This window comes from Rhinatrema bivittatum, chromosome 1 (genome assembly GCF_901001135.1).
Source record: "Rhinatrema bivittatum chromosome 1, aRhiBiv1.1, whole genome shotgun sequence".
Lineage (NCBI taxonomy): Eukaryota > Metazoa > Chordata > Amphibia > Gymnophiona > Rhinatrematidae > Rhinatrema > Rhinatrema bivittatum.
In genome coordinates this window covers 125,558,341-125,583,901 of record NC_042615.1, presented here as the reverse complement: position 1 = coordinate 125,583,901, position 25,561 = coordinate 125,558,341, and the positions used below count along the sequence as shown (strand labels likewise).

Sequence of the window (25,561 nt, the reverse complement as noted above, 5' to 3'; positions counted from 1 at the left end):
GTCCGAATCGAACCATACGGTGCACAGATTCTACTCCCTACACATGTTTCCAATGCATTCCCATAGACGCCTTTCTTCCATCAAGGGCCTCTTAAATGTGTCTCTTCCGCTGCCTCTCATAGCCAGCTCTCTTCTAATGCTGAACCGGGACTGGGTTCCCTGTTCCTCAGACCCTCGTCCTGGCAGAGACCAGTATGCTTCCCATACTTCTCAATCTATCACACCAGTAAGCAATTCGCCTTCTCACCAGTCAGTCACAAATCGTAGACTCACTGATGTTCTCAAGTACTGGTAGCGTCACAAAACCTTCCATATATAAATCCTACCATTCAAAATGGCATGATTTACCACATGACGCATGCAAAAGTGTATTACCCTTTTTGTTTTTTCTACACTACTCCTTTCTCTTGCTCCCTCGGAATCTGCTCCCCAGACATCCTCCACAAAGGTACACCTCTGTTCCATTTTTTGTATCGTTTGGGAGTGGGGATACCCGATTAGCGGTAAACCCCTTCTGAGTCAGCTTACCATGGATTATCCACTGATCAAACCGCCTCTATTTTCACTAGTCACGGAATGGAATCCATATTTCATGCTTATAAGTCTCATATGTTCTCCGTTCAAGCCTTTCCATTCCTCTCATTTCACAGTATAACATGGGAAATTCTTTCCCTCATAAATGTCATTTCGGCCAACAGGGTCAGTGAGTTACACACCTTGTTACATACTCATTAGACACTGTGTTCCTCCATGACTGAGTGGTTTTACGTATTCAACTTCATATCCTTTTTAAGGTAGACGTTGCATCTCACCTTACTCAGAATATACTCTGCCCATTTTTCCCAACACCTCTCTCACCAAAGCGAGAGGGTTTTTTCCACTCCTTGGACAGTAATAGTGTACTTGCATTCTATCTAGATTGCACTACACTCCATAGGAATTCCACCTAACTCTTTCCTTCTATGGCAAGAGTCAACCTGCGAGTTCCACTGGGCAAATAGACCTATTCCTCCTTATTGACTGTCTGTATCTCTTTTCCTACCAACAAGCAGGCATTTCACTACAACATTGTGTGTAACCACACTCTGTTGCGTCCGTCCCAGCCTCAATAGCTTCCCCTCGGCTGCTGCTGCTTGTACATATTTATCAGGCTGCAACCTGGAGCTCTCTCCATACCTTCGCAGCCCATTATTGCTTAGATACGACTAGCCGGCATGCTCCATGTTTGGCCAGTCCTTCTACTCTTATTCTTTTCGGTTTAACTACCCAACATCCTTCCACCAAACCTGTTAAGGGTTTCAGGATGTCCTCCGTTCCAAATTCCACCCCCATCATTGCGCCTTTTGCACGTCTTGGGTGCATTTCGTGCACTCTTGGGCATCCTCAGCTCGGTACTCACCCATATGTGAGGACTACCATCCCGCTTGTCCTGTGAGAAAGCAAGTGTTGCTTACCTGTAACAGGTGTTGTCACAGGACAGCAGGATGTTAGTCCTCACAAAACCCACCTGCCACCCCACGGAGTTGGGTATATATACGTTTTTACTTTTATTTTAGCATGTTTTTTTCTTTATAGAAAGTATACAAGAACTTATAAACAGAGCACCTTTGCTATTTATTTATTTAAAAGTTGTCTGTGCAGAACCATGTCAATAGTTTTACCATACTTGGATTTCAATACATCTAGTGCGCTCCCTGATCCAACTGTTTAGTCACCCAGTCAAAGAAATTGTTGCGACCGCGGACCTTCAGATCCTGTTGCGAGCATGGAGGCACAGTCACTAGCTCATGGGAGAGCATGAGCCCCCTGAACCATGGCACGACTCAGGGAGGAGCCCCAAGGTACACCATGGGAGGTTAGAGCATGCAAGCACGGGCAGAATAGGAACAAGGCAGGATTAGAACTAAGGCAAGGAACTTCGGAACAAGGCAGGATCAGCCCTCCGCTGGACCTACACCAACCAGTGAGACCCAGCAACGCAATACTGATCTCAGGAGTAGCCCTCCGGCCACACATAAGCCCTTCCAGACCCGCTGCTTGGGAATGACAAGTGCTTGAGGCCAGACGGAGGCTGAGAGCTTGGAAGACTCAGACGAGGACTTGGAACTTGGAAGGTACAGGTGGACACTGTCCCTCAGGGGACCCTACACAGCCCCCCATGGGCTGGTCATGGACTACCCTGTCCGCTTGCGTGCCCTACACAACCTGGGAAGGCTGGTTGTGGACTACGCAGGAGCGAGACAAGCGCCAGAAGGGGATCCAACCAAACGAGGCTCCAATTACTGGAAACAGGAACCGGATTGATAAGGATTTACCCTTGGGGTGGTCATCTGGAGGACTCGAAGTGCTGGAAGACTTGGAACTTGGAAGACTCGGAACATCAGGACTTCAGGAAATGGAACAATGGGACCTCTGGAACATCTGGAGCTAGTACAAGGCAACGAAGGAGCTCCGACGAGGAACGAGACCAGGAACATCGAAGACATAGAACGAAGAGCCATCTTAGACAAATGAAGATCACAGAGGACCTTGACCGGCGAAGAAGGACATGAAAACCATGGATTCCAATCAAAGGCCCTGAGGAACAGGAACTGAGCCCTTTTATAGGGCTGAAACAGAGGCTGACATCCGGTGGGGCCATGGGCTTTTCCCGCCGCTGGCCCTTTAAATAGATTGAAGAGGTGTGTGCCAGCGCCTAGGAAGGGCCTAGGAGTATATGTGTCTTTTAATAACTTGGACTGACCTATGATTGAATTATTGTGTGTGATAACAAAATATACCCCTTCAGGGAGGATGATTAGAGATTGCTATGTTTTGTGGTTCCTGGAGGACACTTGCAGTATAAAACTTTGCTTTTTAGGTTGGCCACAGCCCCCAGGAATTTTTCCAAAGTGATGGTGGTTGTGGCAGAGGTACAAAGCACAGCTAAGCCACTTGTTCATCCTTACCAGGATGATTGGCTTATCTGGCTGAAGATGGAGGTAAGTCGACCTTCCACCACCAAAGTGATAGTCTTTTGCAGGAACTGATCATGGGAGTTGGACTTGGCAAAAATCGAACTGGAATCTGCTCTGTTTTTGGAATATCATAGAGCACACTTAACTCGCAGAATGGTTGAGTATGTATGATTACGGAAAGAATTAAAGATTCAGGTTCAAACATGCAGTCTTAAATCTGACCAAAGCCCCAGGATATGGGAATGTCTTTAAGTCTTGGGTTCATTGTCAACACCTCTGGACTTGGTGAACTGGGCAAGGTCATACATGCAGCTCTTGCAGGAACCTCTTCTGTCTCAGTGGTCAGTTCAGTCCTAGGTATATTCCATGAGACTTCCACTTTCAGCACAGACAAGCGACCACTAAAGATTGCTTTTTCAAACATCAAGTACTCAGAAACCTCAAGCCACTTCTGCACTTCAAAGATTTCAGACTGGTACTTCAAGCAATCATCTTGCCAAAACTGGAGTACTGCAACTCTCTGCTACTAGGTCTTCCAGCCATCGTTTTAAAACCGCTTCAGATGGTGCAGAACTCTGCAGCTAGGCTCTTCACCAATACCAAAAAGAGGGAACACATCTCCCCCACTCTTCAGAACCTACACTGGCTTCCAGTCAAATTCAGGATCTTATTCAAGGTACTCTCGATTATCCATAAAGTTATCCACAACCTCACTGTCCTCAATACCTCCACTCTGCTAAAACCGCATACCTCCTCCAGACCTATTAGGAGTGCCTACCAAGACACACCCTATTCGCTCCCCAAGCTAAAACCTCAATCAGAAAACGAGCCATCTCGACTGCTGGCCCACACCACTGGAACGCGCTACCCCACGACCTTAGACGAGAATCCTGCCTGGCTGTCTTCAAAAAGAGACTAAAAACATGGCTATTTAGCCTAGCCTTTCAGGACATTTAACCCACCTTTCATGCAACTTTACTCTCTGCTAGCTATCTCTTCAACTTAACCCTGCCATCCACCCCTCCCTCTGCTGCCGGCCCCTTCCACTTACGACTTGATCCCCCCCTTTCTTTCCTCATCCGTCTCTTAATTTATTTAACCTTATTCTCATCCCTTTAGGATGAGTATTTCAAGTCCTCTTGTTTTTGGATGAGCTTAGTATCTGACATGTTTTAAATAATCTCCCTTGATCTTATAAGGCTATGTTTAGACCAGAGTGTTACATTTTTTTCCTGTTAAATTTTTTTCTTTTGAATTTCTAACTTAGTTCTCTGTACCGCTACATGGCGAAATTGATGTTAAATGTAAACCGGTATATTTGTGTATCTACAAGAATGTCGGTATATAAAAAAATAAAAATAAATAAATAAATAAACGGAACTCCATCGATGGATCTCGGATCAGTGCTGAAGAAATCTCAGAGAGAGGACGCTCCACCGAGGCCTACAACTCTGAGGCGATCTCCACTGATACCTTTTCAAAAAGCACAGTCTCGTCAAACATGTAAACAAAAGCCACAAGTAGCTCCTCAACCAGGGCCTTCTTCAGGTTTTTGACTTCCATCTAGAGAGCAGCAGCCAGATTCCACTGCCTCACATACCAGTGGGAGGTCGATTGTGCCACTTCCACAACATATGGCACTCAATCACCTCAGACCAAGGGTACTGGCGATAATTGCTCAGGGTTACCATCTCAACTTTCTCTCAGTGCCACCAGACTCCCCACCTCTACCGATGTGGAGAACATCCAATCACTCCATCCTTCTGGATCAAGAGGTCTCCCTCCTTCTCCAGTCCAAGGCAATAGAACCTGTACCTTACTGTCATCATGGCCTAGGGTTCTATTCCCGGTACTTTCTAATCCCCAAAAAATCAGGAGGCATTCGTCCTATCCTGGATCTATGGGCTCTCAACAAGTACCTTCAGCGAGAGAAGTTCAAGATGGTAACCTTAGGCTCGCTTCTTCCTCTTCTACAAAGAGGAGACTGGCTCTGCTCTCTAGACCTCCAGAAAGCATGCACTAATATTGTGATAACTCCATCTCATCGCAAATACCTGAGGTTTCTAGTAGGCCCCAAGCACTATCAATACCGAGTGCTTCCATTTGGCCTAGCATCTGCGCCACGAGTCTTCACAAAATAGTAGTTGCAGCCTTCCTCAGGACTCAAGGTTTTCACAACTACCCTTATCTAGACGACTGGTTAATCAGGGCTCCCACTCAGCAGACCAATCTCCTCCAAGGCTTGCCCTTTCAGGCTACAGACCCTCAAATAACTCTCACCACCGATGCTTCCAATCTCGGTTGGGGAGCCCATGTGGCCAATCTGCAGACACAAGGATTTTGGTCTCCAGAGGAAGCCAAACACCAAATAAATTTCCTGGAGTTTCGAGCAATAAGATATGCTCTCAGGGCATTTCAGGATCACCTCTCAAATCAAGTTATCCTGATTAAGACGGTCAACCAGGTGGCCATGTGGTACATCAACAAACAGGGAGGCACGGGCTCATTCCTTCTGTGTCAGGAAGCTGCACAGATATGGGCGGAAGCTCTCTCCCATTCAATGTGCCTCAGGGCCATCTGGTTGCCGGGAGTGGACACTGTGTTGGCAGACAAGCTGAGTCGCAAACCGCACGAGTGGTCTCTCAACCCCTCTGTGGCGAACAACATCTTCCAACAGTGGGGATATCCTCAGATAGACCTCTTTGCGTCTCCTCAAAAACGCAAAGTAAAGAACTTCTGCTCTCTCATTCGCAGCAAACACTCTCAGCCCAGAGACGCATTCTCCCTTTCGTGGACAGCTGGTCTGCTCTATGCATTCCCTCCATTTCCTCTTCTCGAAGACTCTCGTGAAGTTACGTGAGGACAAGGGAACTATGATACTGATAGCACCTCACTGGCCACGCCAAGTGTGGTTTCCAATACTGCAGGATCTCTCCATTCACAGGCGCATTCCCTTAGGGACGGACTTGCTTCTGATCACTGAAAACGATGGGTGCCTCTGCCATCCCAATCTTCACGCCTTGTCCCTGACGGATTGGATGTTGAAAGGTTAATCCTTTAGCCACTTAACCTTTCTGAAACAGTTTCCACGGATGCCTTCCACGAGAAAAGCTTACTCTTACAAATGGAAAAGGTTCATGTCATGGTGCTCTTCTCAGTCCCTTGACCTCTTTTCCTGTCCCATCACGAAGTTTTTGGACTATCTCTGGCATTTATCAGAGTCAGGTCTACAGACTTCTTCCATCAGAATGCATGTCAATGCGGTAGCTGCTTTCCATAAAGGTTTCTGGGATGTTCCTATATCAGTACAACTTGTAACACGTTTCTTGAAGGGCTTGCTTCAACTCAACCCTCCACTGCATCCTCCGGCCCCTTCTTGGGACCTTAATCTTTGGGTCGGCTCATGAAACCACCATTCGAGCCTCTTCACTCTTGTGAACTTCGATATCTCCCATGGAAAGTGATTTTCCTTTTGGCAATCACTTCAGCTCGCTGAGTTAGTGAATTACAGGCCCTAATTACCTATCCGTCTTACACTAAACTTCTGCAGGACCGGGCGGAACTCCACAGTCACCCTAAATTCTTACCTAAGGTAGTTTCGGATTTTCACCTCAATCAATCCATCATACTACCTACCTTTTTTCCCAGGCCCCATTCCAATCCAGGAGAGCAGGCTCTGCATAACCTTGACTGTAAACAGGCTCTAGCATTTTTTCTAGACCGAACAGCTGCCCACAGGAACAGCACTCAATTGTTCGTCTCTTTCCACCCTAACAAATTAAGGCAGCCTGTGGGTAAGCAGACTCTCTCCTCCTGGTTGGTGGACTGCATATCCTTTTGCTATCAGCAAGCGTGCATTCCATTTCAAAACCATGTTAAAGCACACTCTGTGAGTGCCATGGCGATTTCAGTAGTACACCTGCGATCGGTGCTGCTTCCTGACATTTGCAGGGCTGCCACCTGGAGTTCTCTCCATACCTTTGCAGCCCACTATTGCTTGGACAAAGCCGGAAGACAAGATTCCATCTTCGGCCAGTCTGTCCTTCGTAACCTGTTTACAACGTGACGTACCAATACCCCTTCCGCCTGCCCACTGGGGTTCAGGATGCCCTCTACCAAATTTCACCCCAGTTGTTGTGCCTGTTGCACGCCTTTGGGTACATTTGGTCATGTTCAGACATCCTCAGCTCGGTACTCACCCATATGTGAAGACTACCATCCTGCTTGTCATGTGAGAAAGCAAATGTTGCTTACCTGTAACAGGTGTTCTCACAGGACAGCAGGATGTTAGTCCTCACGAAACCTGCCCGCCGCCCCGCGGTGTTGGCTTTGTATCGTTTTCTTATTTTATTTTTCGGCACTGACTGTAGCTTTTAAACAAGACTGAAGGGGGTCCCCTGCTGGCTGCAGGGTTAGTGCCATGCTGGGTATGCCCACTAGGGGCCAGTCAAAGTTCTGGAAACTTTGACAAAAGTGTTCCGTGATTGGGCTCCATCCTGTGATGTCACCCATATGTGAGGACTAACATTCTGCTGTCCTGTGAGAACACCTGTTACAGGTAAGCAACATTTGCTGATCTTTTGGCCCTGAGAGATATTTGGGCACAAGCAGCATAGTTAGGAACATCATGGGGTAGTCGTAAACGGTGACTATAACAGGTGTGCTGATCAGATAATAATCATCTTGTAGCAACAGAGGAGGCATCTTTTGAAGCCCAGTTTCCTGTATGTCATTATTAAGAGAGCTAAGGCTAGGCTGAACTTAATCGGAGAAATTGAAAGTATCAATGTTTTATTTGGAGATACTTGAAAGAAAAAAAGTAAATATTTTGACAAAGGAAGAGAATAAAATAAAACACGGGAGCAAAAACTTTCGAAAGCAGTTTGTGGGTAGATCAAAAACATGTGCTTTAGAATGCATGAAAGAGTCTGAAGAGACTTGCATGGTGACAGATATGTGAGAATACACTTTGTTTTTTCTGAGCCCTGAGAGAGCTTTACTGTCTCACTGACCTCAGATGATGTCGCCCACTTTTGTGACCATTGTTCTGCTTGTCCTTGAAGAAACTTTGGTTCTGAGATGTTTATCTTACAATGGGTTAATGATATAATTTCCAAGATTTTTCATAGCTTTATTTTAAAATATTCCTACAGGTATGAACTTCAATCCTGGTTTTCTATCTGGTTTTGGTGATTACTCTCAAAATACCACGCCTCAGAACAGTGAACAGCATCAGTCCCAAGAACATAATACTTCTGGAAAAACTGAGTACATGGCATTTCCTAAACCTTTTGAAAGCAATTCTTCCAGTGGAGGAGAAAAACAAAGGTAAGTTATTTCCTAACCTTCTAGCCATAAGGCTGCTTGGCAGACTACTCCTAGTCATCACTGATAATTGGTATTTATACCTAGCTTAGTTTTGAGTGACAGACATGTAATTATTGTGAATGGAGCATTAAAATGGTTCAGATTTTTTATCACTGCAGCTTTTAAACTTAAATTCTAATGGTAGAGAGAGGTGTGCAAGTAATATAATTGTATTGAAAATATTCTGTTTTTCTTTATAGGAGTCAGCAGCAGCCTGTAGAGGAAGTGAATCAAGGCAGATCAGTTTGGTCAAATGACAACCATGGAGGCCGAACAGAAAAGCGAACACTTAAGACTACATTTCCTGTCCCAGTTCAAAACCTGGCCTCTGGTAATCATAAAAAACAATTAGATGATGGAAGGCGAAGAAGACATATAGATGAGGAATCGCTGGAGAGTTTTAGCAGCATGCCTGATCCTATGGATCCAACAACTGTTACTAAAACTTTTAAATCTAGGAAAGCAACCGCACAAGCGAGCCTTGCATCTAAAGATAAAACTCCTAAATTAAAAAACAAGAAGAAGAAAATTTCTCAACCCAAAAGTGAGCATGTTACAAATTTTGGTATGTTTCATGTTGACTTAAGTTGAAAAGAAATTAAAACCATTGAAGAGGCATGAACCTAAGCAAGCAAATGCTTGTTTTTGCCATCTTTGTTACAGAAATATGCTTTGAGTGCTTTTATGATTTTTAAATGATTACTTGTAGCTGTAAATATCAGCGCTTTTAATGAGGAAAAAAAAAAAAAAAGTAAATCTGGAATGAATGGAAAGCTACATCCACTAAATAAATCCATTAACAATACATCAGCACTCTTGAAAGCGTGGAACTTGCCTGAATTTTATTTTGAGTCAGACTATTAAGATATTAAACCTGCATTCAGCCAATATTGCTTACAAAAATCGTGTCATTTGAGTCGGAGGAATAGGTTTGTTTTCTGAAATTGTAATCTGACTTGTCAAATGTGACTGTACTTCGTGATTGGATATTAACTAAGTATTTTTTATTTTAATCAAATTTTCAAGAAATACTCATAACAAAAATGTTTAACTGAAGGTGAAATATTTCACATCCAGAACCCAGAGAGGAGCAGCAAGTGAAGATTCATATTTTCTCTCAGGACAAGCAGGATGGTAGTTTATCTTCTTAAAAAATCCCTCATCAGGGTCTCCCATCGTGCTCCGTTCCCTCCAACGCTCGGTAAGTGTTTTTTCCGGTACTTGCAGTCGGTTCCTGGAGGCTTACCGCTTCGGTGCCCAACAGTCATCGACCGCGCGCCCGCCAACTTTTAACATGGCGACTGGGTTTAGGAAATGCTCAGAGTGTCAGAGTACCCTGTCCATAACGGACCCGCATGAAATCTGTGTTTTGTGCTTAGGCCCCTCGCACGACTTTCGTCGATGCCCTAGTTGTGCACAAATGACCCAAAAGGCCGTTGCGCTCGCCTGGACAAAATGGAGCAGTTTTCTTCAAAACATACTGCTCCATCGACGCCACTTCAAGCGCCACCGACCGTGGAGAGTCCATCAACCTCGGAGACAATTTGCCAGGAGCACCGTGGACAGGGTGACAGTCACTGACTCCATCGAGGACATCGGCGTCATCGTCCTCGGTGCCGAGGAAAGACTGGACTGAGCACCGAGGGAAACATCGACACTGGCACAGATACCGCAGTGGCATCGACATTCATCGAGCTGCCTTCGAAGAGGGCCCGGGGAGAGGAGCCCCCATACTTCTCTGGACCTGGGACCCCTAGGCATTCCCTACTGGTGCCGGGCACTGAGCCACCACGGGCCTCTGTGGAGACTCCGGTGACACTTAGCCTACCTCCTACCCCGATCGCCATGCCACCCATGCCGGCTTCCCAGGAGGAATTGGACCGTATGTTCCAAGAGGCAGTAGTGAAAGCTTTACGAGGCTTCCAGTCACTGCTAGCACCGGCTCCGGAACCGGCTTCCTCGATGATGGCACCGCTCTTCGAGCACCTCGATTCACTCATCGGTGCCTTATCGACGACTCTGCCACCGGACACGCTGGCATCAAGTCATCCATCGAGGCCTCCACAGATCCTGATTCCAGTACCGGGTTCCTCGGAGGAGAAAGGATCGATTCCCGGCCACGTCCCTCCACGGGAACCATTGATGCCAGAGCCCAAATCCAGGGCCCATTCCAGTACCCATTCCAGTACCCAAGCGCACCTCATCTACCCCGATGCCCTCGGCGCCATATCCATCGATGCCTTCCTGCCCTCTCGGCTTTGGCATGCCTCCTCCATCCGGGAGCTCCACCAAGAGAAGGAGAAAATCCCTATAATCCATGGGACGATGCATCCTCAAATGATTCATCACGGACATCCGAGGACTTGCTCTCAGAGCCTTCAGCACTGGAGGAAAGGTGAAGATCTCCTCCAGAAGACGAGAGATGTCTGAAACTATACCTTTTACACTGGTCACGGAGGAAGATGCTCGTCATAAAATGTTGGAGGTCTTATAATTTGTAGATGTTCCAAAAGAAATAATGGCAATATCAGTACATGAAGTTCTTTTGGACCTCATGCACCGTCTGTAGGAACATCCAGATACGGTACCTCCAGTCAGTAAAAAGACAGATCCTACCTACCTGGTTCAACAGACCCCAGGTTTTCAAAAGAGTCAGCTGCCCCACCACTCTGTTGTTGTGGAATCAGGTCAGAAAAAGGCTAAACGATCGTGTCCACATTCCTCTGCTCCTTCCGGTAAGGAACAGAGAAAGCATTGGATGCGTTGGGCCGAAAAACTTTCCAAGGGTCCATGTTGATATCGCGAATTGCAGCATATCAACTATACATGACCCAATATAATAGAAATCTCTGGATTGCGGAGACATTACCACAGCAACAACAAGAAGCCTTGTCCTCCATCCTACAAAAAGGAATGGAAGCAATTAAACATGAAGTCAGAGCTGCCTACGATTCTTTTGAAACGGCATCCAGAATCTCGGCAGTGGGCATCAGTGCTAGATGCCGGGCCTGGCTTAAGGCCTCAGACCTACGCCCAGAAGTGCAGGACAAAGTGGCAGATCTACCCTGTACTGGAGTCATCCTGTTCGGGGATAAGATCCAGGATGCAGTGGCCCAGTTAAAGGACCATCATGAGACCCTGCGCCAGCTGTCTCCCCAGATGTTCCTTCTGTAGCCCGCAGTGCCATGCGTAGGGAACCCAAGAAACAATTCTACAGGCCACGCAGATATTACCCTCCTGCGTCCCGTGCACGACCGGCTCGGGCACCTCAGAGGGGACATGCATGCCAAACTAGAAAATCTAGATCACAAGCTGGCCCCGCGTCTGGATTTTGACTCTCTTCCAGAGAGCTGCAGCCATATTCCAGTGGGGGGCTGCCTGTGCCACTTTGCAACAAATTGGCATCCAATCACCACAGATCAGTGGGTACTGTCCATCGTAACACACAGTTACCGTCTAAATTTTTCAAAAATACCCCTGGCATTCCCACTCATTCCATCCTGGAGCTGGGACGACCACACAGGGAAACTTGAGTCAGAGCTCTCAACCCTGTCAGTCAGAGCTGTGGAACCGGTTCCACCAAATCAGCAGGGAAAAGGGTTCCTCTCCAGATATTTCCTAATTCCAAAAAAGACCGGCGGCCTCCGGCCTATTCTAGATCTCCATGCCTTGAATACATTTCTTCGCAAGGAATGGTTCAGGATGGTATCCCTGGACACCATTTTTCCTCTACTTCAACAAGGGGATTGGCTCTGCTCTCTGGACCTGCAAGATGCATAAGCCCACATTGCAATATCCCCACCTCATCACAAATATCTGCAATTTGTGGTGGGCCACAGTCACTATCAATACAAAGTACTACCATTCGGCCTAGCCTCTGCACCTCGAGTCTTTACGAAGTGCCTGGCAGTCGTGACTGCACAGTTACACAGCAGAGGCGTGCACATTTTTCCATACCTGGATGACTGGCTCATAAAAATCCAGTCAAAACAAGGAGCCCTAGACTCTCTCGGTCTCACCATAAAGCTTCTAAACTCATTGGGATTTCTAATAAATTACCCAAAATCCCAATTGACAGTCTCATCTTCTCTTCTTTATAGGAACAGACCCAGACACGACACTATCCAGAGCATTCTTACCCAACAACTGTGCGATTACGCTGTCCAACCTTGCTGACTTTATCCACCGTTGAAAAAGAGCCTCAGCTGGCCAGCTACTCAGGTTGCTCGGCCACATGACATCAACAGTCCATGTCACCCCTATGGCACGCCTGGCCATGAGAGTGACCCAGTGGACTCTGAAATCCCAGTGGCGAGAAGCTACTGAGCCACTGACATCCCTGGTACACATAACCAGCCAGCTTCGTCTGACCCTTGCCTGGTGAACACACAAAGCCAACTTACAAGTGGGTCTTCCTTTCCAGCAACCGGCTCCTCAGGTGACCCTAACTACGGACGCCTCCAACATAGGTTGGGGAGCCCACGTCCAAGGCCTTCAAACTCAAGGGACTTGGACAACAGCCAAAGCGACCCATCAAATCAACTTTCTGGAGCTTTGAGCGATGCGGTATGCCCTTTATGCATTTCTGTTGCGGCAATGAAGACACATCAGGCAGGATTCGTGGTGAAGGCTCCCGGGAAGGTCCAATCTCTCTTCCCCCCCCCCCCCCCCCCCCCCCCGGGGCTCTCCTTTTATTGTACATTATACATAGCATACAGATGTGCCATAACATCATTGGCTCTTGTAAATACATGCTCATCATATTATTGGCTGCTACAGCGTTTATACCATATGTCTTGTCCTGGCCTTTTGCTGAGTACGTGCAAGCGAGCAGTATATTCAGGCAGGGAGGGGGGATGTCACAAGCTGGACATGAGGCAGTTGAGATGTGTTAATCTAGCTTCCTAAGTGTGACAGCTGCATAAGAGGAAGTAGGGATGTGTCAAGAGCAGTTTCGGGGGCTGCTATGCAGGCAGCTGCGTGCGGGCAAACAGACATCCTGTCTTTTAAGCAATGGGGGCTGTTTACAAGCTTAGAGTTCACGGCAGTTGGATCTTGCTGTGCCCTGCATGTTGGAGATGGGGAAGTGAAAGGGCTGAGTGAGTAGGACTTGCTGGCCCACTGTATTAGCTCATAATTCCCTACACATTTCAGGATTGCCTCTCCAACAGAGTTGTCCTGATTCAAACATACAACCAAGTTGCAATGTGGTACCTGAACAAACAGGGGGGCACGGGCTCTTAACTGCTCTGCCAGGAGCACTGGTTGCTAAATCCTCGCATTCTTCTTCAAGAAGGAGCTGCACTTCATTTGCTCCCTCAAGTACCCTTTTTCACTCAATGCACAATTAAGCTCTGGAATTTGTTGCCAAAAGATGTGGTTGGTGCAGTTAATGTAGCTGGGGTTAAAAAGGTTTGGATAAGCTCTTGGAGTAGAAGTCCATTAACTGCTATTAATCCAGTTGATTTAGAGAATGGCCTCTGCTATTACTGGCATCAGCAGCATGGGTTCTTCTTAGTGTTTGGGTACTTGCCAGGTTCTTGTGGCCTGGTTTGGACTCTGTTGGAAACAGGATGCTGGGCTTGATGGGATCCTTGGTCTGACCCAGCATGGCAATTTCTTATGTTCTTAGTAACAGGTCCCTCCACAGAAGATTGGGGCATACACACAGGACATTTTTTAACCCAAGGGACTTTCGTAGGAAAACATTTTCAGATCAACCTAGAACTGATACCGATCAAATATGTGTTGTTGAACTTTTAGGCGCCTTCTCCAAGGGAGAAGCATTTTAATTCAAACTGACAACTATGTAAACAAGCACAGGGTCATGAAACAAAATATATGGGAATAGGAATGCAAACCTCAAGCTGTCCTACAAGCCACTTATTTTCCTGGGATCTCCAGCACATTGACAATCCTCACAAGTAGTCTCTGCAAGAATCAGCAGCTGATAAAATATTCATATTATTAGGTCATCCAGCGATTGAACTATTTGCATCAGAATAGAACAAAAAAATTGAGAAGGTTTGCTCTATTCTTCTCAGCAAGCTCAAGTCAGCTCAGGATGCTTTCATGCTCAACTGGAATGCAGATGTCATGTACGCTTTTTCACCAGTTCGTCTGATAGCCAGAACAGTGCAAAAAGTATTAAAGGATCGAGCGTGACTGCTCCTCAGAGCTCCAGCATTACCTAGACAGATTTGGTTTGCATATCTTGTACAGCTTTCCAGTAGTCCTTTGATTCACCTGGGAACATACCCAATCTTATTAATTCAAGAAGGAAGGCTATTCCATTCAGATTTCTCATCCCTCAACCTGATGGCTTGGATGTTGAAAGCTCTGTAGTCACTGATCTCTTTATCTGGAGAGATTAAGGACATAATATTGTCTGCCAGGAAGCCATCAGCTAGAAGAGCCTATGGCTTTAGGTGGAAAAGATTCTCTATGTAGTGTCAATATAATGCCTTTGACACATTCTCATGTAACCCCAAACATTTACTTACCTACTTGCTCTGATTCTGAGTCAAGTCTGGCCTCATTGCCATAGTGGCTTACCTTGTACAAGTTGACAGTAAACCTATATCAGCTCATTTGCTGGTATCAAGATATAAGAAATGTGTATGACAAATTAAACTTCTGGTGTAGAAACCACATGGGCTAAGGGTTTGAATGTTCTACTGCAATTAATGAAGCCACCCTTTATTATGTTAGCCTACTTCTCTTAAGTTTCTAACTTGGAAAGAAGTGTTTCTTATAGCAGTAACATCAGCCAGAATAGTCAGCAAACTTCAGGCATTAACCACTGTGCATGCTATTTTTCCACAACAGGATGGCTACCCAATGTTTCTGCTGAAAGTTGTATAAACTTTCCATATTAATCAGGCCACTGTATTACTTCTTCCCAAGGCCACATGCTCATAAAGGTGAAGAAGTCCTTCATACCCTAGATTGCAAAAGAGCCTTAGCGTACTACAAGAAATTAACTCAGCCTTATCAGGCTTCACGATTTTTAGTATCTTATGATCCTAACAGATTGGGCAAAGCAGTCACTGAACGCACATTGTCTAACTGGATAGCGGACTGTATTCAACACTTCTACATATCAGCAGGCCTACAAGTTAGACTCTAACAAAGCTCATCAAGTTAGAGCTAGGGAGTCATCCACTGCTCGTATGAGCAGTACTTCTTGAAAACATCTGCAGAGCTGCAACTTGGTTGTCAATACACATGTTCCTTTCTGTCTGCACAAATTCTAAAGGGCTGACAGTAAATTTGAACAAGCTGTTTTGCTTGCTACTATTCATGGTGGGGGTCCAGATTGCTTATTCAATAAAAGCTTCGCTGAAACCATCAGCTTGGAACTCCCCACGTTATGGCTAATTCAGCCCTGCTTATTGATGGAAAATCCACGTTTGCTTACCATACATCAGGCCGATGCAGTATCGGCGTACGTAAAACGGGCATTCATGATTGAATGCCCATTCTAATGTTTGACGATCCACCTTGCCTGGGCGCCCAATTTAATATTTAAATTAGCAGCCACAGTAAAACGGAGGTGTTTGGGGAAATTGTGCGTCCCTAGCACCTCCTTGGCATCAGGCACCTTGGGGGGGGGATAGGAAACGGGCACTCAATACAAGCGTCTGTTTTCTCCCGTTACTGGTACAATATACACCCACAATAAACACAGCCTGGACCTTGTATATTGTGGGTATATATATTGGGCACTCAGAATTTTTTTTTTTTTCCTTGAAGTTTTGTTTTCATGATTCCACTTTCAGAGGAATCACAGAAAGCTGGAATTTTGTTTTATTACAATGAGCCCTTGAGTGCGGCAGACCTTTACGCCAGCCCTGGGCTGGTGTAAAATTAGCCGCATTGCAAAGGCACATTGACTACATGGGGAATTTTTTTGCATCACGGGGATTAGCTAATAGCCTCATATACATGTGATAAGCACTGTTAGCTATGCGCACAATTGGTCGTACATTTTGGACCCGCTAATCTCCATTTTTCATCGGGGTTATGAATGCATGTTCAATCACATGTTGAGCCGTGCACTGTCCGCTGCGCACAGTTTTGCATCAGCCTGATGGGGTTTTCTGTAGATAGGATGAATTAGCCATACTAAATACCCGCCTGCCTCCCTGGAGAGTCAACTATCTAGTTAGATTTAGCTTTAGAATTGACAGAGCAAGCTCCTCAGGCAGTGGTTGCATGAAAATTCCCCACATATGCTCAGTAGAGCTAAAAGCTCTACTAGCTGGAAGAGATGTCTGTTCAGTGCTACTGGATGACATCACCCATGTCGTGGCTTATTTATCCTGCTATCTATGGAAAACACCATTCATGGTAAGCAAACTTGCTTTCCTTCCCATCCACTCCAACTACCACCCATCCCAAGTACATTCTTTGATTTTTCCCAACATGAATCAATCGGGGAATAAGATAATAAAGGGAGTAACTCAGCCCTTATCTATAGATTATTTGTTGTCTCCTTGTAGGTCATTACCAAACTAACATTAAAAGCAGCAAATAAATTTCAAGGACTTAGATTAGATTATCCATCCCTACTCTTAGCAGCTTTAATTAACTCAATATTAAGATGCAGTCAGCAGTCCAGCAGCTAGATGGGGTCATTCCAGTCTTTTGCACCAAGTGCTACATGCATGATTATCTACTACTTGCTGAGAGGTTGTATGGTGTTCACGCCATGCAAAGATCTCCTGGCTCTCAGGGAATGAGTCTGATGTCTGGAGGCTAGAGTGACAAACCTGGAGGAGCTGAGGCAAACAGAGGTGTATATATAGAGAAGACCTTCGGGGACCCTAGTAGTCGTTTCTCAACTCGAGCTTTGGAAGAGCGAGGTCATCTGGGAAGGAGAGTGTCACTTTAGTGATGCAGAATGTAATCCTATAGCTAGGACCTGATCTCTTAATGCATTATCCTTTAGTACCCAGGGTGGGTCTCCAGTGCCTTGTGTCTAGGAGGGAAGGTTTAAGAAGGTCATCACAGTTAGAAATGTGATCATTAGGAATGTAGACAGCTGGATGACTGGTGGATGTGGAGATCAGATTGGTAACCTGCCCACCTGGTGTGAAGTTGGTAGATTTCACGTGCCTTCTAGATAGAGTTTTAGATAGTGCTGAGGAGGAGTAGATGTCATGGTACATATAGGTACCAATGATTTATGAAGATGTGGGGTGGAGGTTTTGGAAGGCAAATTTAGGATTTTAAGTAGAAAACTGAAATCCAAAACTTCTAGGATAACATTCTCAGAAATGCTCCGTTCCACACACAGGACTCCAGATGCAGGCAGAGCATTGGAGTTTGTGTGTAAATGAGATGATGGTGCAGAGAAGGCAGCTTCAGTGTTAAGAACTGGGCAGCATTTTGGGGAAGGGGAAGCATTTTCCAAAACAATGGGCATCACCTTAACTAGGGTGGAACCAGGCTGCTGATGCTAACATTTAAAAAAGAGATATAACAGCTTTTAAACTAGAACATGGGGAAAACAGACAGTTACTCAGTTGTGCATGGTTTGGAGGGTGGTATCCTTTGAAAGATACTAAAAAAACCAGAAGTTAGAGCATCCCAAAAGAGAGGTTCCAATAAAGGCAAGAGTAGCCGTGCCATTATGTAAAGTGCAGATTGAGTTAAGATTCTAAATTTCCCTGTACGTACCAGGATCAGTCCAGACGGTGGGTTATGTCCCCCGTCCAGCAGATGGAGTCAGAACAGAGCTCGAGAGTGGCACCTCATAGGCTAGCGCACCCTCTGCTGGAGCTCAGTATCTTTCTGACTCCAGCAGATGTGAGTTGGGGAAACCAGAGCTTCCCCAGAGTGACAGGTTTTCGGACATATTTTGCTCTTCTTTGAGTTTCTCCCTGTCATTTCTTTCTTCTGTTAACAGGTTGGATCAAGTTAGTTGGGGAAAAAAAAAAAAAAAAAAAAAAAAAGTTTTCAAGGCAAATTTTGTCAGGTTAAGTTTTGAGGAGGCGTGCCTTCCGATTTCTATTCTGCCTCCTCCTGCTGTTCTCTACTCACGTTTTGGGTAAGTTTTGATTTTTGTGCTTTTGCCTTTCAGCGTTTTCAGCCGGCAGAGCCGGCTTCTGCGACCTTTACTGTCAGTCCTGCGGCCCGGCACATCTCTCTCGGGCCTGGGCGCGCCGGCAGGGATTTTTTCCCGCCGGTGCCTGAGGACTGTTTGGGCGGGTTGTGCAGGCCTTTTCGGCCCCCCCGCGGTGCGATCTTCTTTCGGCCCCCCCCGAGGCGTCCTTCTCGTCGCGGCGTTCCGATGCCGCGTTTTTCTCGTTGCGAGACCTGCGGAGAGCAGGGGTCTCGTCTCTCGAGGGAGGGGGTTTGCCCACGCTGCCTTCCAGAAGAGGAAGATGCCGCGCACGGCTCGGGTTCGCTCCCGACGCCCCCCTCCCCGCAGCCCGGGAAGCGTGGGCCGGCCATTTCCTCGCCGAGGGCGGGAATGGCGGCCATTTTGGAGGGGGATCTTGGCGCGGCAAGCGCTCAGGAGGAGGATGCTGCAGCTCGGGGCGTACCTCGCCTCCCTCGTAGCTCCGAGGAGGGTCTGCCGGTTCGTCTACCTCAGGAGGCCTCTACTTCGGGCGCGCCTCCCGGTCTGCCGTTTTTCTCCCCAGATTTTATTTTAAAAATGCATATGGCATATTTACAGGGCCTGGCAGATCCGGGGGGTGCTCCAGCAGGACCTTCTCCTCCCAAGATCCCTAAGCTAGCTTTACCACCCTCCGGGCCTCGGATTCCGGCTGGGGCGGTTCCAGGGACCTCTGCTCTGCCATCCCCGCCTCGTGCTGTGGGAGCGGCTTCCTCGACGGGATGTGACCCCTCGGACCCTCCGGATCCGGCGCAACTGGATGGCCAAGCGGAAGGCGACGACCCGCGCGCCCTACGAATCTTCCACAGGGAAGAGCTGCAGGATCTGCTCCAACAGACTCTGCAAGAACTGGATTTGGATCCGCCGCCGGACCCTCCGGCACCGGTGGCTCCGGCGGTTGCGACGTGTTCCAAGAAAGGTGATCCAGTTCTAGCCGCCCTCAGGCCTCGGGCGAAGGCTTTCCCTGGTGCATGAATCCTTCCTGCAGCTACTTACGGGGGAATGGGACGCCCCCGAGGCCTCATTGAGGGTCTCCCGTGCCATGGAAAAATTGTATCCGCTGCCGGAGGATTTCTTGGATCTCGTCCGGTTTCCCAAGGTGGACTCGGCGGTATCAGCGGTGACGAAGAGGACGACGATCCCGGTCACTGGCGGTACGGCCCTACGGGACACGCAAGACCGCAAGCTGGAAACGTTTCTCAAGAGAGTGTTTGAAGACTCGGCCCTAGGCATGCGTGCCGTCATGTGTACTTCGTTGACTCAGAGGGCTAGTCTGCTCTGGGTTCAGCAGCTCCTGACGTCTCAGCAGTTGCCTCCGGATGAGGCCGCTCAGGCCGATAGTCTAGAATCTGCCATTGCATACGGGGCGGATGCTCTGTATGACCTCTTCCGTGTGCTGGCCCGGTCCATGGTCTCGGTGGTGGCCGCTCGGAGGCTGTTATGGCTTCGAAATTGGTCGGCGGACGCCTCTTCTAAGTCGAGTTTAGGATCCCTGCCTTTTCGGGGGAAGTTTCTCTTTGGCAATGATCTGGATGAAATCATCAAATCGCTGGGAGAAAACTCAGTGCATCGTCTACCCGAAGATAGACAGCGACCCTATCGGGCGTTTGCCTCCACCAGAACCAGAGCTAGGGCACAGCGACGTTACAGGTCGTACCGGCAGCCGGGCCCTCGCGCAGCCCCCAGCAGGCCACAGCCTTGGTCGCGTTCCTTTCGCGGGCGGAGGCCCGCGAGAGAGGGCTCGGGGCAGGGGAACCCCCCCGCCAAATCCACCCAATGATGCCAGAGCGGCCCACTCCTCCGTTCCGCCCATCGGGGGTCGACTCACGGAATTCTTCGAGGAGTGGGCAAATATTACCGCAGATCAGTGGGTCCTGGACACCATCCAGCACGGCTACGCATTGGAGTTTGTCCGTCCGCCACGGGACAAGTTTCTCTTCTCCCCATGCGGCTCCGAGCTCAAGAGAATGGCGGTCCAGCAGACTCTAGACCGACTCCAGGATATAGAGGCTATTGTGCCCGTCCCCTTCGCCGAGGTGGGCTCGGGGCATTATTCCATCTACTTCGTAGTTCCCAAGAAGGACGGATCGTTCCGGCCCATACTGGATTTGAAGGAGGTCAACCGGTCCCTGCGGGTCAGCCGTTTTCGCATGGAGACACTGCGGTCGGTAATTGCCGCAGTGCACCGGGGGGGAGTTCCTGGCTTCCTTGGATCTGACGGAGGCGTAGCTACACATTCCCATACGTCCGGACCACAGGCGTTACCTTCGCTTCAAGATTCTCGGACAGCATTTCCAGTTTCGGGCCCTACCCTTCGGACTTGCGACGGCTCCTCGGACCTTCACCAAGATCATGGTGGTAGTGGCGGCGGCCCTTCGAAAGGAGGGGATCTTAGTGCATCCCTACCTGGACGACTGGCTGGTGCGGGCAAAGTCCTTCTCGCATGGACAGGCCTCGGTGGCCAGGGTCTTAGAGGTTCTGCGCTCCCTGGGTTGGGTCGTGAACCTCCACAAGAGTTCCCTCGTTCCGTCTCAACGCTTGGACTTCCTGGGCGCGACCTTCGACACGCAACAGGGCATGGTGTTCCTGCGGTCAGACAAGGCCCTCTCCCTAAGGGAGCACATACGTCAGTTCGCGTCCTTGGGGGAACCCACCGCTTGGAATTATCTGCAGCTCCTGGGGGTGATGGCTTCCACGATCGACATGGTGCCCTGGGCATTTGCACACCTGCGTCCCCTGCAGGCGTCGCTGCTTTCTCGTTGGAAACCGGTCTCACAGGAGTATCAAGTGATTCTGCCTCTTCCTCAGGCGGCTCGGGACAGCCTCAAGTGGTGGTTGGTGCCGTCCCATCTGGCTCGCGGCGTTTCGCTCGAAATTCCCACTTGGGTGGTGGTGACCACGGATGCCAGCCTCGTGGGTTGGGGCGCCGTCTGCGACCGCAGCGCCACTCAGGGACGGTGGACCTCGGAGGAGTCTCGGTGGCCGATCAATCGATTGGAGACCAGGGCGGTACGACTAGCGCTCCAGCGTTTTCTCCCTTTGGTTCGGAACAGGGAGGTGCGGATTCTTTCCGACAACGCGACCACCGTGGCTTACATCAATCATCAGGGCGGAACGAGGAGCGAGCACGTCTCCGCCGAAACCACTCTCCTGATGGCATGGGCGGAACTCCATCTCGCCCGGCTCGCGGCCTCGCACATTGCCGGGGTGGACAATATCCAAGCGGATTACCTCAGTCGGCAGCGGCTGGACCCCGGCGAGTGGTCTCTCTCCGACGACGCGATGGAACTTCTTGTTCACCGCTGGGGGACGCCGCGACTGGATTTAATGGCGACGGCTGCCAACACCAAGGCCCCGCGCTTCTTCAGTCGCAGACGGGAGCGCGGCGCGGAGGGAGTAGATGCTCTCGTGCTGCCGTGGCCAGCGGACCAGTTGCTCTATGTCTTCCCTCCCTGGCCCCTAGTGGGCAAGGTCATTCGCAGGATAGAGAACCACACGGGCCTCGTGATTCTCGTGGCTCCGGAATGGGCGCGACGTCCCTGGTTCGCGGACCTGCTCCTCCTGGCGGTGGACGGACCGATTCGGCTGGGTCACCTTCCCCGGCTCCTGCACCAGGGTCCGGTATTTTTCGACTAGGCAGAACTCTTTTGTCTTGCGGCATGGCTTTTGAGCGGCGCCGCCTCCGCCGCAGGGGATATCCGGAGGCGGTGATCTCGACGATGCTTAAGGCCCGCAAGACTTCCACTTCTGTTGCCTATGTTCGAGTGTGGAAAGTCTTCGAGTCCTGGTGTGCCACTCATGAGGCCCGGCCCACGGAGGCGACGGTTTCTCTAATCCTTCAGTTCTTACAGGATGGTTTGGATAAGGGCCTCGCGTATAATTCTCTCAAGAGTGCAAGTAGCGGCCTTGAATGTCCTGGTACGGACCACGGCTTCTCTCCTTCAACATCCGGACATCGCCCGATTTCTGAAAGGAGTTCAGCATTTCCGGCCTCCGGTCAGGGATCCCTGCCCGTCGTGGAATCTTAATCTAGTGCTCCGGGCCCTGGCGGGTGCTCCCTTCGAACCTCTCCAAGGTTCTACTCTCAAGGATCTCACCATGAAGACGGTCTTCCTCTTAGCGATATGCTCCGCCCGTCGTATCTCGGAACTGCAAGCGCTATCCTGCAGGGAGCCCTACCTACGTATTTCGGAGGCCGGGATCTCGCTTCGTACAGTGCCTGCCTTCCTGCCGAAGGTGGTTTCTCCGTTTCATTTGAACCAGACGATTGAAATCCCGGCATTCTCTACAGAGGAGTCTCGGGCTCTCCGACACCTGGACGTGAAGCGAGTGCTCCTCCACTACTTGGAGGTTACCAATGACTTGCGGGTCTCCGATCATCTGTTTGTCCTCTGGTCGGGACCTAAGAAGGGTGCCGCCGCGTCAAAGATGACCATTGCCCGCTGGATCAAGGATGCCATCTCGGTGGCCTACATTGGTTCTGGTCGGGATCCACCCAGGGGCGTCCGAGCTCACTCTACTCGCTCGCAGGCAACTTCCTGGGCTGAGTCTCGTTCCGTCTCGCCACAGGAGATTTGCCGGGCAGCGACATGGAAGTCGCTGCATACGTTCGCCAGGCACTATCGGTTGCACCTGGCTCCTTCGGGATCTGGCCACTTTGGCGATCAGGTCCTCCGAGCAGGGCTCTCAGGGGCCCACCCGGTTTAGGGAAGCTTTGGTACATCCCACCGTCTGGACTGATCCTGGTACGTACAGGGAAAAGAAAATTATTCCTTACCTGCTAATTTTCGTTCCTGTAGTACCATGGATCAGTCCAGACGCCCACCACTCTGGGATTTTAAGCTCCTGCTCGGGTTTTGACTGTATAACTGTCTTGTTTTCTATTTTTCCTCGTCTACCTTGTTTCGTTCGAGGTTGCAGCTCCTCACAAGTTGCCTGTTGCGACCTGGGTTGCTGGTCGCACTTGTTATTGTTCTTGATGTTTCACTCACGTCAGGTTTCTTGATCCAACTTGGTTTTTACCTTGCTATTTTCAGCTTTGTTATTCATGATACTGAGCTCCAGCAGAGGGTGCGCTAGCCTATGAGGTGCCACTCTCGAGCTCTGTTCTGACTCCATCTGCTGGACAGGGGACATAACCCACCGTCTGGACTGATCCATGGTACTACAGGAACGAAAATTAGCAGGTAAGGAATAATTTTCTTTTCCCTGTCAACTGCATTGAAAGTGTATATAAATAAAAATTATACCTTGAAATGTCTCTGCAAAAACTGATGCCAGGAGCAAGGATAGTCCTGCTCTGGTGGAGAATCCCCCTCCTCCTATCAAGCAATCCCATAGCAAGGATTGCTTACTGACTTCACTGGTTCTGGTGTCTGCCACAGATCAACCTCTGTTCCAAGGAGGTTGTGGCCATTCTTCCTGCCTTTGTTAGCATTGGCAATTTTCGAGTAGGAGCTGGAGAAAAAGGTCCAGACGGCTTTGGCGAAGGTGCTGCAGAGTCTCTGCTGGAGCACTGAGGGTACTGAGACAGGCACGTGCTTGCTAGTGATGTATCAGCTGATGCCCATTCTGTAATCTATGCACACTGGCACATTGCTGATATCTGGTTCCTTGAGAGAGGAAGCTTCCCTGACATAAAGTTCCTTGGTGTCCAGGCCCAAACAGCCAGTTGCACCAGTCCAAGACCCACTGGCTGAGAGAGCATCAAGGGTCCTCAAATGCAGACAGCAGTAACTCAAGCTCTCAATATTTGTGAGGGTTCACTATGACCCTGTGGATGTCTCTGAAGTGAAGGTGTCGTTTGATCGCCCCTCTTTTCTGCCAGACCGAAGGAAATCCCCCTGAAGGACCTTTCCCTTTTCGAGTTTTGTGAGGAAAATTGCAGAAGTCATTCCATTTACATTGCAGACAGAGGAAGAATCCAAGGCCAAGATGCTGGACATTCTCCAGTTCATGGAGCCCTGTAAGTAGATCAGATTAGTTCCAGTGTATGGGATCCTTGAAGTGCAAGTGAGGATATGGGAGGACCCCCTCTCTGTGTCTCCTGAGAATAGGAAAGCAAACATGGTCTATCTTGTCCAAAAGGCTCCCAGTTTTGATAAGCAGCAGCTGCCACATCTATTATGTTTGTTGAATCCTCTCTCAAAATGGCCAAGAGATCTAGAATCCACTTCTTGGTGCCCCTAGGGAGGGGTTCTAGAGCAATGGATACTATTGGGAAGAGAGTTTTTCATGATGCTATGCTCATTTCCCACCTAGCATCCTACCATAATCAGAGCACATTAAGCAGCACTGTATGAATTTTGCACATTAAGCAGCACTGTATGAATTTAAGAAGGCTCATCACCTAGTAAAAAGGTTGCTAGTAGTAAATCTTTTATGGGTTGTCATAAGGCTTGGGGATAAATGCACGGAGCAACAGTTGCTACCTGTAATTACAAGAAACATGGGGTTAACCTGCGCAGCAGATGATACCACAAGGGCTTGCTGGCTAACAGAATGGACCATTTGGTCCTTTTCTGCCATCATTAATATGTTACTAAGTTATCTCTTTATAAGTCGCTACATGCAGGACGTCCTAAAGTTGGTGCAGAGGGTGGTCAAACAGCTTCCTCAGAAGCAGCAAAGTGCCCTCCAGTCACTTGTGAGCAAAAGGTTGGAATGTGGAGAAAACAGCGTCTGTTTTCAAGGCAGCATTTAGAGTCTGCTGTGAGGATAGAGGCAGGCCGACTTGCCTGGCTGCGAGGTTCGGATCTTCACCTGGAAGTGCATAAAAGATTTGCTGACATGCCATGCACTGGAGAGAATCTCTTCAGTGATAAAGTCAAGGATGCGGTAGCACAGATTTGTGAGCATTATACAATGCTCCAGCAGCTCTCTTCTGCCACTCCAGATCCAGCTTCCTCTTCCAAGATGTATCTGAGATCATGGCAGAAGAGGCACTGCTTCCACTTTAAGAGGTGCTATCCTCCACCCTTGGACGCATTCACAACAGGTCCTTCGTGCCCGTCCAAGAGAGCAGTGGGCGTTTAAGCCCAGATGCCACCCAATCAACTTCTGGCACAGGGTTTTGATCAAATCTCAGAGAACATAGCCAGGATCCCAATAT

At 48.7% G+C, this 25,561-nt stretch overlaps 1 protein-coding gene across 1 annotated transcript in view; it reads left to right on the top strand.

Annotated features, from left to right (window-relative positions):
* Positions 1-25,561, top strand: part of PCM1 (pericentriolar material 1) — a 1,078,029-nt gene that overhangs the window by 507,259 nt on the left and 545,209 nt on the right. Inside the window, 2 exon segments of the mRNA XM_029604912.1 lie at positions 8,111-8,285; positions 8,525-8,889. Of these exon segments, the coding sequence (XP_029460772.1) occupies positions 8,111-8,285; positions 8,525-8,889 (540 nt within the window).